This window comes from Mandrillus leucophaeus, unplaced genomic scaffold (assembly GCF_000951045.1).
Source record: "Mandrillus leucophaeus isolate KB7577 unplaced genomic scaffold, Mleu.le_1.0 Scaffold649, whole genome shotgun sequence".
Taxonomy (NCBI): domain Eukaryota; kingdom Metazoa; phylum Chordata; class Mammalia; order Primates; family Cercopithecidae; genus Mandrillus; species Mandrillus leucophaeus.
In genome coordinates, this window is record NW_012107019.1 from 58,591 (window position 1) to 75,193 (window position 16,603).

The following is a 16,603-nucleotide window of genomic DNA, read 5'->3' on the forward strand; positions in this document are numbered from 1 at the left end:
CAGTCTTTAATAGCTTCCCTGTGAACAGTACTTGTTCATGCCACAGGGATTTGTCACTGCCTTTTGAAAGGCAGCACATACATTGTTACCTAATGGGGAGCTCCGAATGGCAGATTTTCTTCATCGGGGTTATTAGACAATGAACGGTCCCTCCTTAACCTAAGAGGACCTCTGAACTGTCAGCGGAAGACATACAGGAAACACTATACCCTTGCTCCTAAAACAAGGAGAGATATTTGACAGTCGATTACCCTATTTCTAGTTTCTTTCCACTGCATTAACTTTTTTGGCTTATTAATGCTTCATAATTAAACTAAAAACTATGAGAATATATTGATATATTATATAATTTTTTTTTTGAGACAAGGTCTGGCTCTATCACCCAGGCTGGAGTGCAGTGGTACAGTCTTGACTCATTGCAACCTCCACTTCCCAGGATCAAGTCATCCTCCCACCTCAGCCTCCCAAATAGCTGGAACTACAGGCATGCACCACCAGGCCCAGCTAATTTTTGTATTTTTTATAGAGATGGGGTTTCACCACGTCACCCAGGCTTGTCTCAAACTTGTGAGCTTGAGTGGGCTGCCTGCCTTGGCCCCCAAAGTGCTGGGATTACAAGCATGAGCCACCATGCCAGGCCAATAAATAATTTTTAATGTCACATAATTTTATTATTATATACAAATAATACAATAAACATATTATAAATATACCATATCTAAGTGGGATAAATAACCTATAATTTACGTGGATTTTTTGCGGGGGAGAGATGCTCATCAATGATCTAAGATTTAGGTTTTCAATTACAGAAAGTGTCACGGACTGCTTTGCTTTACAAACAGTACTCAAAAGCTGAAACCTCTGAAAATGCAAATGTGAAAATCAGCAGAGAACATATACGTACGAAGGTTACTATCAACTGGATCCTCGTTCACAGCCAGGTCACAGGCAATTTCACTAACTCCATTATGGATATTCTTTACCAAGAGAGAATAGTTTCCAAATTCTCCAAATCTGTATTCCAGTCTACAAAGATTAGGTAAAATTAACACAAATGGTTAAATTAGAAAATAAGAAGTTGGATTTTGCTAATGTCATGAAGGCAGAATAATACATGTTCCTGGGTAGAGACCAGAAAAGATAAAGAAAAATATTGTAAAGAGAAAAAAAGCTAAATCCAAAATAGAAAAAGAAAAAATTCAGACTTCACTTAGATCACAAGAAAGTAGGCACAAACCTACAAACTTCTTTCTCTTCCAAGGTGTCGTTCAGCTGCAGGATAGCTCCGTGCTGGGTGCTGACAGAGGCGGCTGCAACGCTAGGCTTCCCGGCTTTTGGACTCTGAGGAACGTTTACCAGCACCTGAAACAAGCACTGTAAATAAAAGCACAACAGGTCAACTGCCAGGGGTTTTTCAACATCTGTTGATTGTTGGGGGACACAAATATCCAACTGGAGATCCTGTCATGACTTTTCCTTCATACATGTAAAAGAAACCTCTAAATTTCAATACTTTAAATTTATCTATTATTTTGTATTAAAACAATGACTGGGCTGGGTGCCATGGCTCATGTCTGTAACCCCAGCACTTTGGGGAGGCCGAAGCAGGTAGATCAGGAGGTCAAGGAAATCAAGACCACCCTGGCCAACATAGTGAAACTCCGTCTCTACTAAAAAATACAAAAATTAGCTGGACGTGGTGGCACATGCCTGTAATCCCAGCTACTCGGGAGGCTGAGGCAGGAGAATTGCTTGAACCAGGGAGTTGGAGGTTGCAGTGAGCCGAGATCGTACTACTGCACTCTAGCGTGGCAACAGAGCAAGACTCCGTCTCAAAAAAAAAAAAATCACTGTGTCACTATGGAATTGTACAATCTTCACAGGTAAACTTCACAAATGAATAAGTAGAGCATACATTAAGTCTTGCATTCTGTTGTTTTATTTAATATTAAGTTTCCATGATTTTATCTAATTTGCATATTTGTAACTTAATATATGTATTATAGTCCATCAAATACTTTTGAGTATTTAGGCTGGCTTCAAAGCCTTTTAAATCTATTTATTGTTTTTGCTATATAAATTATGTGTTTTAAAAGACCTACATATCAGGTTCTTATTACTTTTTTGTTTTGTTTTGTTTTTGTTTTGAGATGGGGTCTCACTCTGTCACCCAGGTTGGAGTGCAGTGGCATGATCTCAGCTCACTGCAACCTTCACCTCCCAGGCTCAAGCAATTCTCCTACCTCAGCCTCCCAAGAAGCTGGGACCACAGGCATGCATCACTATGCCCAGCTAATTTTTTGTACTTTTTGGTGGAGATGGGGGTTTTGCCATGTTGCCCAGGCTCATCTCAAACTCCTGAACTCAGGCAATGCACCTGCCTCAGCCTCCCAAAGTGCTGGGATTACAGGCATGAGCCACCATGCCTGGCCAAAGTTCTTATTCTTTTCAATTATTTCTCTAAGGTAAATTTCTAAGGGTAAGATTACTGGATAAAAAATAGTCATTTTAGGCCGGGTACAGTGGCTCACGCCTGTAATCCCAGCACTTTGGGAGGCCGATGCGGGTGGATCACAAGGTGAGGAGATCGAGACCACAGTGAAACCCCGTCTCTACTAAAAATACAAAAAAATTAGCCGGGCGTGGTGGCGGGTGCCTGTAGTCCCAGCTACTCAGGAGGCTGAGGCAGGAGAATGGCGCAAACCTGGGAGGCAGAGCTTGCAGTGAGCCAAGATTGCGCCACTGCACTCCAGCCTGGGCGACAGAGCGAGACTCCGTACTCCGTCTCAAAAAAAAAAAAAAAATTGTCATTTTAATAGGTTCGTTACAAATGACTAAATATTAGTTAAATAAATCTAATTAAAGCAATATATTTATTTCTCACCAGCTTTACTAGGATTTTAGAATCATTTTTTGTTCAGTTACTATTTATATCACAGCATTAAGATTATATTTTAAAATGATCATAAATTAAATAATTCAATAATTTTGTTATTTTGTTTCCTATGGTGTGAACCATTGTTTACATACTAAGTTCCCTTGACATAATCTTAGAAATATGTCCTCATATACTATAATATTAACTTTTAAACCTCTCAAATATTTCTCCATTCTAGTGCTTTCTGTCTCATCCTGCTATATTATGTTTTCAATTATAAATTTTAAATTTTTAATATAGCCATACTAATCTGGCTTGTTATTTCTTCCATTGCTTCATTAATTCAAAAATGTATTCTGCTGACATAGAATAGCTGAATGGATTTAAAAAAAAAAAAAAAAAGACCCAACCATATGCTGCCTACAAGAGACTCCCTTCAATTGTAAGAACACACAGACTCAAAGCAAAGGGGTGGAAAAAGGTATTCTATGCAAACGGAAACAAAAAAAGGGCAAGAGTAGCTGTACTAATACGAAAGACATAGACTTTAGGCCAAAAACTGTAAAAAGAGAAAAAGCAGGCCATTAAATAAAAGGCCATATTATAAAATGATCGATACAGCAGGAAGATGTAACAGTTATAAATATATATGCACCCAACATTGGAACAACTAAATATATAAAGCAATTATTAATAGACCTAAAGGGAGCAGACAAGTCTGAACAAATTTTAAAAATCAAAATCATATCAATTATCTTTCTGACCACAATGGAATAAAACTAAAAATCAGTAAGAGGAGGAACTTTGGAAACTGTACAAATCCATGAAAATTAAACAACATATTCCTGAATAACCAAGGGGTCAACGAAAAAATTTTTTAAATTAGCTGGGCATGGTGGTGGGCACCTATAATCCCAGTTGCTCGGGAGGCTGAGGCAGCAGAATCACTTGAATCCAGGGAGTGGAGGTTGCAGTGAGTTGAGATGATGCCACCTTTCTCCAGCCTGGGTGAAAGAGCAAGACCCCATCTCAGAAAAGAAAAAATTTAAAAAGAAATTTAAAATTTTCTTGAGAAAATGTAAAAAGAAATTTAAAACTAAAAATGTTGCTTCCATATGAAAATGGAAACACAACATTCCAAAACCTATGAAATACAGCAAAACCAGTTCTAAGTGGGAAGTTTATGGCAATAAATGCCTACATCAAAAAAGTAGATGGCCAGGCACAGTGGCTCACGCCTGTAACCCCAGCACTTTAGGAGGCCAAGGCTGGCAAATCACCTGAGGTCAGGAATTCGAGACCAGCCTGGCCAATGTGGTAAAACCCTGTCTCTACTAAAAATACAAAAGTAGCCAGGCATGGCGGTGGGTGTCTGTGATCCCAGCTACTCAGGAGGCTGAGGCGGGAGAATCACTTGAACCCAGAAGGCGGAGGCTGCAGTAAGCAGTAAGCGGAGATTGCGCCATTGCACTCCAGCCTGGGCAAAAAGAGCAAAACTCCATCTCCAAAAAAAAACCAAAAGGGTACACATTGAGGAAAGCACAGTCTCTTCAATAAATGGTGCTGGGAAACTGGATATTTACACGTAGAAGAAAGAAACTAGACCCCTATCTCTCATATCTTTCACAAACCAACTCAAAATGGATTAAAAGCTTAAATGTAAGACCTGCAACTATGAAACTACTATAAGTAAACATAGGGGAAACACTGCATGACATTGGTGCATAGGTAACAAAAGCAAATCTAGACAAATGGGATTAAAGTAAAAAAGCCTCTGCACAGTGAAAGAAGCAATCCACAGAATGAAGAAACAAGCTATAGAATGGGAGAAAATATTCACATACTACTCACCTGACAGAATATATAAGGAACTCAAATACCTCAATAGCAAAAAAAATCTCATTTTTTAAATGGACAATAAATCAAAGTAGGTATTTCTCAAAAGACATATATATATATATATATATATATCAGGGGAAAAAAAGAAGATACAAAAATCCCAACAGGTATATGAAAAATGCACATCACTGATAATCAGGGAAATGTAAATCAAAACCACAATAAGATAGCACCTCAACTCAGTTATTTAGAGTGGGTACAATCAAAAAGACAAAAAATAACACATGCTGGCAAGGATGTGGAGAAAGGGGTACTCTTACACACTGTTGCTGGGAATGTAAATTAGTACAGCCATTATGGGAAACAATATGAAGGTTCCTAAAAATTAAAATAAAACTACCACATCATCCAACAATCTCACTACTGGGTATAGATCCAAAAGAAAGAAAATCAGTTTGTCAAAGGGATACTTGCACTCCCATATTTACTACAGCACTATTCATAATAGCTAAGAAATGGAATCAACCTAACTATCCATCAACTGATGAATGGACAAAGAAATGTGCTATATATTCACAGAGGAATACTATTCAGCTATAAAAAAGAATAAAATCCTCTCATTTGCAGCAACATGGATAAGCCTAATGGACATTATGTTAAGTGAAATAAGCCAGACACAGAAAGACAAATACCACATGATCTCATTCCCATGTAAAAGCTAAAAATGTGACCTCACAGAAGTAGAAAGTAAATAGAGGTTAGTAGGGAAGAGGAGATGGGGAGGTTAGTCAACAGGTGTAAAGTCACAGTTAGAATGGGATCAGTTCTGGTGACATATGGCACAGTAGGGTGACTACAGTTAACAATAATGTAATGTATATTACAAAATAGATGAAGAGATGATTTTGAACCATCTCACCACAAAGAAATGACAAGTGTTTTGGTGATGGAAATGTTAACTACCCTAACTTGATATTACCCAACATGTACATTGGCTGGGCATGGTGGCTCACACCTGTAATCCTAGCACTCTGGGAGGATTGTAATCCTAGCACTCTGGGAGGCAGGGGGATCACTTGAGCTCAGCAGTTCGAGATACTGTACCCCATAAATATGGACAATTATTGTGTCAATTAAAAAAATAAAACTTTTTAAAAATCTATTCTGCCTTTTAAAATTTTTTTCAGTTTGTGCATTTATGTTTTAACTTGAATCCTCTTGGAGTACTTGATACATGGTATACAGTAATTTTAAATACCTTTCCCCATGGTCTTAGTTATAATACTCTAGGTTCTTACACGAATTAGATTCTGCTTCTCACACTTACATTGGTCTGTTAGTCTTCATTTCTCTTTTTTGGCTACATAAACAATTATGGCCTCACAATATATCTTACCTAATACAGCAAGTCTCCACATTGCCCAATCTCCTTTTGGGTCATTTTTTTTTTCTTTTAAGCTAGTCAAGCATGGTTGTTGGGGGAGACAATGTCAAATCAGCTTAACAATAGCCCACAATACTTGGACCAGTTTGGGCCATCTTTTGATCCTCTGACTCATTTACTTTTCCATATGAATTTTGAAATTATTTATATAGACTACATAACGGATTCTATTTACAAATTAACAACAATTGTGTTAAGTATATGAATTAACTTGGGAAACACTGTCATTTTTCCTGTTTAGTCTTGATATCAATGCTTATTGGCTATCTCTCCATTTAACCTGTATTTTTCTCATTAAAATGTATCATTTTCAGCCAGATCTGTGGTTCATGCCTGTAATTCTAGCACTTTGGGAGGCCAAGGCAGGAGAATCACTTGAGGCCAGGAGTTCCAAATCAGTTTGAGCAACACAGCAAGACCCTGTCTCCACAAAAGATTTTTAAATAAAAAATTAGCTAAGTGTCATGGTCCATGCCTATAGTCCTAGCTACTTGGGAGGCTGAAGCAGAAGGATTTCTTGAGCCCAGGAGTTTGAGAGTGCAGTGAGTCATGATCACACACCACTGCACTCCAACCTGGGCTACAGAGCAAGACTCTGCCTCAAAAACAAAAAAATCATTTCTCAGCTTGTTCTTACTTCGATTCAGCTCTCATTTTCTAGCTTATGTATTTATTAATATTATTGCTTCTTTTCCTTTTTGTTTCGAAGATTACACTGTTTGCTTTCAAAAACCTTGAGATCCCTACTGAATAACTTTGCATTTCCCCTTTTCTTTCTTGAGATAGACTCTCACTCTGTCACCCAGGCTGGAGTGCAGTGGCGTGCTCTCAGCTCACTACACCCTCCGCTTCCCAGGTTCAAGTGATTCTCCTGCCTCAGCCTCCAAGTAACTAGGACTACAAGCGCCCACCACCATGCCCAGCTAATTTCTGTATTTTTAGTAGAGACGGGGTTTCACCATGTTAGTCAGGCTGGTCTCAAACTCCTAACCTTCAAGTGATCTGCCCACCTGGGCCTCCCAAAGTGCTGGGATTACAGGTATGAACTACTACGTCTAGCCTCCCCTTTTCTTTCCAATTAACATAAAGACCAACCTCCAAAGCTACAAGGAGGGGTGAATTGTAGCTCTGCCACCTAACAGCTAGGTAACCCAAAAAAAGTCACTTTATTTTTCTTAATTTCAGTATCTCCAGCAAATCCTCTCTCCTGCATAGAATCTCTCTATTGGAGTGTTGTAAGTTAAATGAGACAGACCTAAAACACTGAACAAGTCCTCAGGAAAACAGTAGCTGCGATTTCTATTACCATCATCTTTATTATTATGAACATTTACATGCGTTTTTTCATAGGAATTGCTTTGGCCTGATTTAAAGATTTTCTAAGAAATGCTCGTATTTATATTATAACCCTTATTAGTTTGTTTCTTTGTTGTGCAGAAGTATGAGGTAGAATATATATATAATCCCTGCTTTTTAAAATTTATTCAGTCTCTTTTGACTTAACATAGGATGAGTGTTTTGTGAAACAAATACATACAGGAATTTTTGAATTTGAATTTATCTACTTTTTTCATTTAATTTCTGCCACATATGTTACTTATGTCTATTGCCAGTAATACTGACACATGGAGAGGTCTCACTCTGCTTCAGCTTACAGGTACTCAGTCACGAAACACTCCCAGGGAGCTCAGGGGCAGGTTCCATTATTTTTCCAGCTTCACAGGGGAAGAGAAGCATAGAGAAGGTAAGAACTCCCACACCCAAAGTAACACAAGTGACAGAGGTGGGATTTAAACCAGACACTCGGACTGCAGAATCCAAGCTCTTAACCACCTCACTCCCTGACATTGTTCAGCTCAGTTCACCAGCTCTATGATGAAACCTTCAAATGTTTGCCCTGATAAGAGTATCTTACCATTTGTCTCTACTATGACTTTGCTTTGTATTATTAGCTGCTACCATTATTTCTGATGTACTTTGGGGACCCACATAAATTTATTTTTATTTAGGGTGTTCATATTTTAGTATTAGTATTTACTATTTATGCAAATGCTTAACTAGCCCCTTTTATTCTAACATCCACTTCATCAAAAAGTACAAGTTTTCATTGTATTCTTTATGAGTGCAATAATATATTTTAGTTTTTAATACTTTATTTACCAGTGTATGTATGTATAGCTCTTCTCTTTTCAAAAGCAATTTTAAATATTCACAATATCTTCTTTTTACATATTTTCCACATTGTACAGTCTTGTTTTTTTTCTTTTTTCTTTTTTTTTTTTTAAAAGAGATGAGATCTTTCTTTGTTGCCCAAGCTGGTCTCAAACTCCTACCTCAAGTGATCATCTCGCCTTGGCTTCCCAAAGTGCTGGGATTACAAGTGTGAACTACCTCACATGGCTCAGTCTTCTTTTTTTAGTAATATTTTAAAGATACAGAAACATTAACTATTTACCATACTAAGAACATCTTACTTATAAAAACTAAATGCTGGCCAGGCACGGTGGCTCACGTCGGTAATCCCAGCACTTTGGGAGGCCAAAGCAGGCGGATCACAAGGTCAGGAGTTCAGGACCAGCCTGGCCAAAACGGTGAAACCCTGTCTCTACTAAAAATACAAAATTATCAGGCACGGTGACGGGTGCCTGTAATCCCAGCTACTCGGGGGGCTGAGGGAGGAGAATCACTTGAACCCAGGAGGTGGAGGTTGCCATGAGCCGAGATCGTTCCACTGCCCTCCAGCCTGGGCGACAGAGCAAGACTCCGTCTTAAAATAAATAAATAAATAAAATAAATCGTCTTTCTACTTTAAGGAAGTAAGATAAAGAAGGAAACAGAACAGGAAATTCTTCAACTCAGCTAGTAACTGACCTCTTGGGCATATCTTCACCTTAAATATCTTAAAGATATCCTTCCATCAGCCCCAGATTTTTATTATCTGGTATACTGAATATACAAAGTTATTATCATTTGTATTTTTTTACATGCTTGTGTTTCCTAAAACCTACATCTGCTTAAAATTTTTAAAATTATCATTAAAGTTCAAAATTTATGTTCAAAGTTTATATCTAGACAAATTTTATCAGTCTCTGGTTAATCTTAAAAGGGTCATAAGTGTCTTTCCAGTTGCCAGGCTAAAATCTTTTTTACTATAATGGGATATTTTCTACTACTATGATTAAATACAAACCCTGTGTCACTTCTTTATACATTTTCCTGACGTAATTATCTCCATTCTTTTAAATAAATTGGCAATTTTTTTCTTAAAAGTCTCATGGCCGGGCGCGGTGGCTCAAGCCTGTAATCCTAGCACTTTGGGAGGCCGAGACGGGCGGATCACAAGGTCAGGAGATTGAGACCATCCTGGCTAAAACGGTGAAACCCCGTCTCTACTAAAAAATACAAAAAACTAGCCGGGTGAGGCGGCGGGCGCCTGTAGTGAGGCTGAGGCAGGAGAATGGCCTGAACCCGGGAGGCGGAGCTTGCAGTGAGCTGAGATCCAGCCACTGCACTCCAGCCTGGGCAACAGAGCAAGACTCCGTCTCAAAAAAAAAAAAAAAAAACCGTCTCATGCAGTTAATTCTTCTGTTTGTTTGTTTATTTATTTATTTATTTTAAGACAGAGTCTCACCCTGACGCCCAGGCTGGAGTGTAGTGGCTCAATCTCAGCTCACTGCCACCTCTGCTACCCAGGGTTAAACGATTCTCCTGCCTCAGCCTCCCAAGTAGCTGGGATTACAGGCACCTGTTACCATGCCCAGTTAATTTTTTGTATTTTTTAGTAAAGATGGGGTTTCATCATGTTGGCCAGGCTGGTCTTGAACTCCAGACCTCAGGTGATCCACCCTCCTTGGCCTCCCAAAGTGCTGGGATTACGGTGGTGCCCGGCCTCTTTTTTAATTCTTTAATTTGTCCATAGCATCATTGTTGTACTCCAGTGACCCTATTTGTTTTATTCTATTAATGGTTTTACTTGCCCTACACCTAACACCTTGACAACAGTCTTTTCCCTGCTCAACTTGTTTTTCTGTGGATTTTAGACCCTTATTGTCTTTAGAAGACATTTTGCCCATTCACTGAAGTATCTGATTCCTGTCACTTTTTAATTTCAGCTATTGTTGATTATTTCCAAGATTCTTTTAGGTTCTTCTTGTGGGCCAATAAATTTTTTCTTTGTCTTAAGCTACTTTTTCTTAATAGACTTTTGCTTGTTTCATATTACTTTACAAAGCTTTCAGTAGGTTTATTCAAATAGAGAAGGTATCACCTATTGCTCCATCATCTTTTCAGCTGGTGCCCACACTGGAGATTTTAAGTTTGTTTTTTAAAGCATTTATAGTAAACAGTCACCCAATATAAATTAAAATTCATCCTCTGATGGTAGGTATAATAAAGCTCTCAATTTGGCAATAAAATTTTTTTTTTTTGAGACAGAGTTTTGCTTTTGTTGCCCAGGTTAGAGTGCAACGGTGCAATCTCAGCTCACTGCAACCTCCACCTCCCAGGTTCAAGTGATTCTCCTGCCTCAGCCTCCCACGTAGCTGGTATTAGACCTCAGGTGATCCACCCGCCTCAGTCTCCCAAAGTGCTGGAATTACAGGCGTGAGCCACTGTGCCCAGTAAAAACATTTTATCATTTCAATTTTTATTTTAGATTTAGGGGCACATGCACAGGTTTGCTACATGGGTATATTGCATGATACTAAAGTTTGGGACCTGAATGATCCTGTCTCCCAGGCGGTGAGCACAGTACCCAGTAGGTAGTTTTTCAGCCATATAGGTACTACTCGGCTGTAGTACCCAAGTTTTTCAGTACTGCTTGGGTACTGCAGCTCAAATAGTCCCTAGTATCTCCTGTTCCCACCTTTATGTTCATGAGTACCCAATGCTTAGCTCCTCTTAGAAGTGAGAACATACAGTATTTAGCTTTCTGTTCCTGTGTTAATTCACTTAGGATATTGGCCTCCAACTGCATCCATGTTGCTACAAAGGACATGATTTCGTTCTTTTTTTATGGTTACATAGTAGAGTATTTTATTTTACATAAAAGAATAGCCTTGTCCTTAAAAGCAACAAGGTCTAGAATAGGAGTAAAACCTTCAGAGAAAACGCATTTGTTATCATCAGGGAGGCAGGGCCTCGGAATAACTGCCACTCCCTCAACTTGCACCTTCCTGCTGGCTGCCCACTCTGCTGGCCACTGGAGAATACCCTGGTGTCCCACTCCTTCCTTCTCTGGTCCAGCAAGAGGGTTTTGCACTAGAGAGGAGGAAAATAAAACATAGTCTATCAAGGTTGTTCATCCCTGAGAACTGCTTTTTTAAAGGATGGGTGGATGAAAAGATAAAAATGGATGCTGTGCATTCCTAGGCATCCTCCTCTGACTGTATTTCTTCTGATTCTTTATGTAGCTTCTTTGTTTCCTTAGGTGCAAAACTGAAATTAACTTGTGAGGGGCTTTAGATATGAAAGCATTAAGGATCATATCAAACAAGCCCCAAAGCAAACAGAACTGAGTGTGAACTGATACATACGTGATAACAGCATTCAGATTTCCAGTAGACAGTCAAGTTGGCCCCAAGAAGTTCATTATGGATGAGTAGCAAAGCCTGATCCATCTTCAGCTCTACATGTCTTTTTTTGTCTAAGTCTGGTAAAAATTAGGAAAAGTTAAAAAAAAAAAAAAGAAGGTACCCGAAATATGTGTTAGAGACAAAGTACATTCATGTGAACAGTTGCTTCCAGTAGTGCTTCTCAAAACCCTACACTCTGGGATTTCTGTGGTCTCCCACACATTACTTTGTGTATGTGCAGATATATGTGCGTGCATGCATGTGCACACACACGCAGGTCTCTTTTTGCACAGATGTCTCTACTACAAAAGAGGATTCAGTCAACACCACTCACATCTAGTGCATCAAAGGATCGTGTGAGGAACTTATATTCATCAAGTGCTAAGATGTGACATGTACTGAATTTAGTAGTTTCCCTACAATAATGACAATCTCATGAGCTAGGTATTTCCCCCCCTTTACAGATGAATAAATTAAGCCTCTCAAGAATTACCTAACTGTCTGTGGTCACGGTTTTTCAATGAAATCACTGATATGAACCCAATTTGTATGACTCTAAAGTTCAAGCTTTCTCCCCTACCATGTTACTCAGCTGCGACTGTAGCCAGGCAGCTTGTTAGAAATGCAGAACTCACTTGAGTCAGACAGGTTAGCAAGGCCCAGGGGTGGGGTGCACGTGCCTCGAAAGTTTAAGAAGTGCTGCTTTCTATCACTTTGTTTTGGAGTTTGGAATCTCCTAATTTTCATGGCAGATCGGAGAGGGGTAAGGAGATAGTTTTAAGACAAGCCTCAGTCTGAAGGGCAGAGAAACTCACTGCTCCTGGATTCACTCATCACACAGCTCACCAATTCACTAGATGATGTTCTGAGGATGACAGAAAGATGACACACATTCTAAAATCATGTGTGCCAATTTGGTAGGAAAAATAGAGTGAACTGCTCTTGTCAAAACTCAAAGCAAAGTGGTTCATTTCAACCAACTGGCCATTTATATGATATTATATAAAAGAGAAGTTAATTTATCCTCTAAGTAAATTTACCCAAAAGAAAAAAATGGGGAACTACTTAATAACACAATGAGGAAGGTAAGAACTTGGTTCTCTATTTTGTAATGGGAAAGCTTCCTCTGGGCTCCCTAGTCACTCATTTCAATGGCAGAATCGGGAATTCTTCACATAGCCAGCTCAATCCCTCTTGCTCTGTCACCCAGGCTGGAGTGCAGTGGCGCGATCTCGGCTCACTGCAACCTCTACCACCCGGGTTCAAGCCATTCTTCTGCCTCAGCCTCCCGAGTAGCTGGGACTACAGACACGTACCACCAAACCCAGCTAATTTTTGTATTTTTAGTAGAGACGGGGTTTCACCATGTTGGCCAAGATGGTCTCGATCTCTTGACCTCGTGATCTGCCCACCTCAGCCTCCCAAAGTGCTGGGATTATAGGTGTGAGCCACTGTGTTGGGCCTCAATCCCTCATTTTTAAGTTTATCTTAATTTACCCTTATTTAGCTCTCAGTGAAGACAAGCCCTGCAGTATAAAACTCTTAATAATCCACTACAGTTTTTTGTTCTCTAGGCCAAAGAAAGCTTTCACAATCATTTTTTCTGTTCTTTGGTCTCCTGGAAAGCTTTCAATGGAAGTGAGGTTTGGGACCTGAAGTATGACATAGTGGGATAAATTCAATTTAAACTTGAATCTGAACCCCAACCTGCCTCAGGTTCCTCACCAATAAATTAAGGGTCATAAGAGTATGTGCTTCATGAGACCGTTGGGAAAGCTAAACCTGACCACTACGAAATGGTTGGCACAGAAATAAAACAAGTGCTCAACACATGGACGTTATAGTGATCCAGGCCACATCCAACCAATGCAGAGGTCAACAGAGCCTCTTCAGGATCGGAACATCCAGTTAATCTTTTTTTTTTTTTTTTTTGAGACAGAGTCTTGCTCTGTCTCCCAGACTGGAGTGCAGTGGCCCACTGCAGCCTCAACCTCCTGGGCTCAAGCAATCTTCCCACGTCAGCCTCCCAAGTAGTTGGGACTACAGGAACATGCTAGCACATCCAGCTATTTTTTTTTTTTTTTTTTTTTTTTTTGTATTTTTTTGTAGACACAGGGTTTCACCATGTTACCTAGGCTGGTCTCAACCTCCTGGGCTCAAGTGATTCACCCACCTCGACCTCCCAAAAGTGTTAGAACTACAGGCGTGAGCCACCACACTGGGCCCAAGAGTAAAATCTTTAACCAAAAACAGGCTTTTGAATAGCTTCTGATATGCTTTACGACATTTCTCTCCAATTTAGGCGTGCTGATTTCTAATGACAACTGTGATGGTTGAGATCTCCCAGATAATACAAAGAACCACACTTACCAAAGAATCACCAGGCCCCAACAGCTCTGTGAAATAGCTCCTGGTGAGTCGGGCGTGGTGGCTCACGCCTGTAATCCCAGCACTTTGAGGCGCCCAGGCGGGCGAATCATGAGGTCAGGAGATCGAGACCATCCTGGCCAACACGGTGAAACGCCCTCTCTACTAAAAAAATACAAAAAAAAAAAAAAAATTAGCCAGGCGTGGTGGCAGGCGCCTGTAGTCCCAGCTACTCGGGAGGCTGAGGCAGGAGAATGGCATGAACCCGGGAGGCAGAGGTTGCAGTGAGCTGAGTTCACCCCACTGCACTCCAGCCTGGGGGACAGAGCGAGACTCTGTCTCAAAAAAAAAAAATAAAGAAAAAAGAAAAAGAAATAGCTCCTCGTGTCTCCATTCTGGGATGAGGCATCTGAAGGTCACCTACTATCAGCCAGGATTTAAGCTGAGGTCAGTCTAACTGTGCACCTAACCGCTAACCAGTCTCCTGAGCCTCAACAGATCCCTCCCTATCAGCCCAGCCTGATTAGCCTTTTCCATGTTTTCCTCATTTGTTAGCCTGGTGGATAGAAAATGGCACGTCCTAATTATTTTAGTTTTGAACTTGTGATTAACTAGTTTGAACATGTTTTCCAAATGTTTACCATCAGTATGTGCCTTTCATATGAATTCTTAAATTATTTATTTAACCACTTTTATTTAATCCCTGACACCTTCTGAGGTATCTGCATAACTTCTCTATATTACAGACAAAAATATTAAATCTTTTGTCAATTTGTCATCATTATTTTAAAAGTTTTCATTTCCCTTCTTCAGTTTTAATGGCTTCCATTTTCAAATTTCTAGTCACTCTCTGTAGACTTTTTCCCACACTTGATCATGGCCAATAGACGATGAAGCCATGAGCTTTTCCTTCGTAATTTCTCCACACACCATTATCCCGTCGTAGATGGAATAAATACTGTGTGTACTCATGTTTCTCTAAGCCTCTGGTGGTGAGCGGAATAAGGTACTTGTTTTATACTTAGATTATCCACATGAATTTTAGGCTGAAAGCTCTTCATTGTCATTGTTACTAACTATGCTATTTGGGAATGTGCAGAGGGGCTCAGTTTTCAGTGAATGTCAGAATTACCTCAGGAAGCTCTAAAAAAACAACAAAAGTTAACAATGCCCTGGCCCCATTCCAGACTAATTAAATCAGAATCTCTACCCAATCAGCATGATTTTTTAAATTTCCCACAAAAAACAACGAACCTCCCAAAGGGATTCGACTGTGCAGCCGAGGGTGAGGAACACAGCTAGGGAACCACAGCTAGAGACTGTCAGAGTAAAGCCAGCGGATTTTGACACCTTTTTTGTTTTACTTTGCATTATTTGAATGTGGTTTTTAAAAATAATAATAACAGTCTGTATCACTTACAGACACGACCAAAGGACCCAATTACTAAGCCATCAAATATGACCTCGAAACTGAGCTTGATGTTCAGCTTCAAGAAAAAGCTGTCACCTTCCCACACAGCAGCTGACCTAAGAAATTCCAGGGCAATACCCACAGAGCGTTACCGACAAAAGAACAATTAATTCCTTCTCTCTCCTCTGGTCTACATCGTCTTGGTGGGCAAATAACCAAATAAAGCCACCTTCCAATAGAGCGGAGATAAATGTGCTGCTTGTGTATTACACTTTTATTTCCTTTCCAAGTATTTAATTTCTGGTCTAGCTCTCTTCTCGTGAGTTATCTTTGCTGGGCATATTTTTAAAGACATAGTCTACTTTTTTTTTTTTTTCCCAAGTAAATGCTGAATTTTCAAAAAGGAAGATGATGGATAACGTTTTTAATAGGAAAGCTGTGCAGCCCAAACATGGGCTTCACGCGGCAGGAAAAGCCTTGCGGTCGCAACGCGGCATCCCTTCACTACCAGTGATTACTATTTACAAATCACCTCTACCTAAAGTAAGTGCCCTTTGCTAAGCTAATACTGGTGCTAAAATGCAAAGAGCTTCAGCGGGATCAGTCCCTGACAACTGTGATCAGGCAGATTACATAACCTCCCCGGGGTCCTTGCAATTTTAAAGGAGGGGAGCGCAGGAGATCCAGGTTGGGTGAATCAAGGAGCACACAAAATGTAATCCGCTGAGCCGCTTTTCCAAAATTCACGACGCATTTCTCCTCCAGCTTCTGCCTGGGGAGGAGGGGTCGTTTGAACTCCATACACAGACACTAAAACTTCGTATTATGACCAAGATAAGGGCGCGAAAGGGGAAAGAAAAGCAGGTGATTCCCACCGTCCCAGGTGTGGACCCTTCTACCCAAAGAGGTTTGCGGTGCTTGCCCGACCCCTCTGGGAGGGGCGTGTGCGAAGGACCTCCTAGGGCCTGGGGCTCCCCGGTCCAGGGGTCTAGATGGAGGCCTGGAATCTGTATTTGTCATCGTAGCCAGTTGTGCAATCACAGGCTGAGCTGAGCGCCTCTTAAGCCAGAGCACTGGACAGGAGCCCGGGG

General features: G+C 40.2%; 1 protein-coding gene across 1 annotated transcript in view; it reads right to left on the reverse strand.

The window, feature by feature from the left end:
* HGSNAT (heparan-alpha-glucosaminide N-acetyltransferase) overlaps positions 1-16,009 on the reverse strand; it is a 48,985-nt gene extending 32,976 nt beyond the window's left edge. The window contains 5 exon segments of the mRNA XM_012001056.1: positions 905-1,026; positions 1,238-1,374; positions 11,696-11,811; positions 15,522-15,628; positions 15,975-16,009. Coding sequence (XP_011856446.1) covers positions 905-1,026; positions 1,238-1,374; positions 11,696-11,811; positions 15,522-15,628; positions 15,975-16,009 — 517 coding nt within the window.
* Positions 16,010-16,603: the final 594 nt, after the last annotated feature.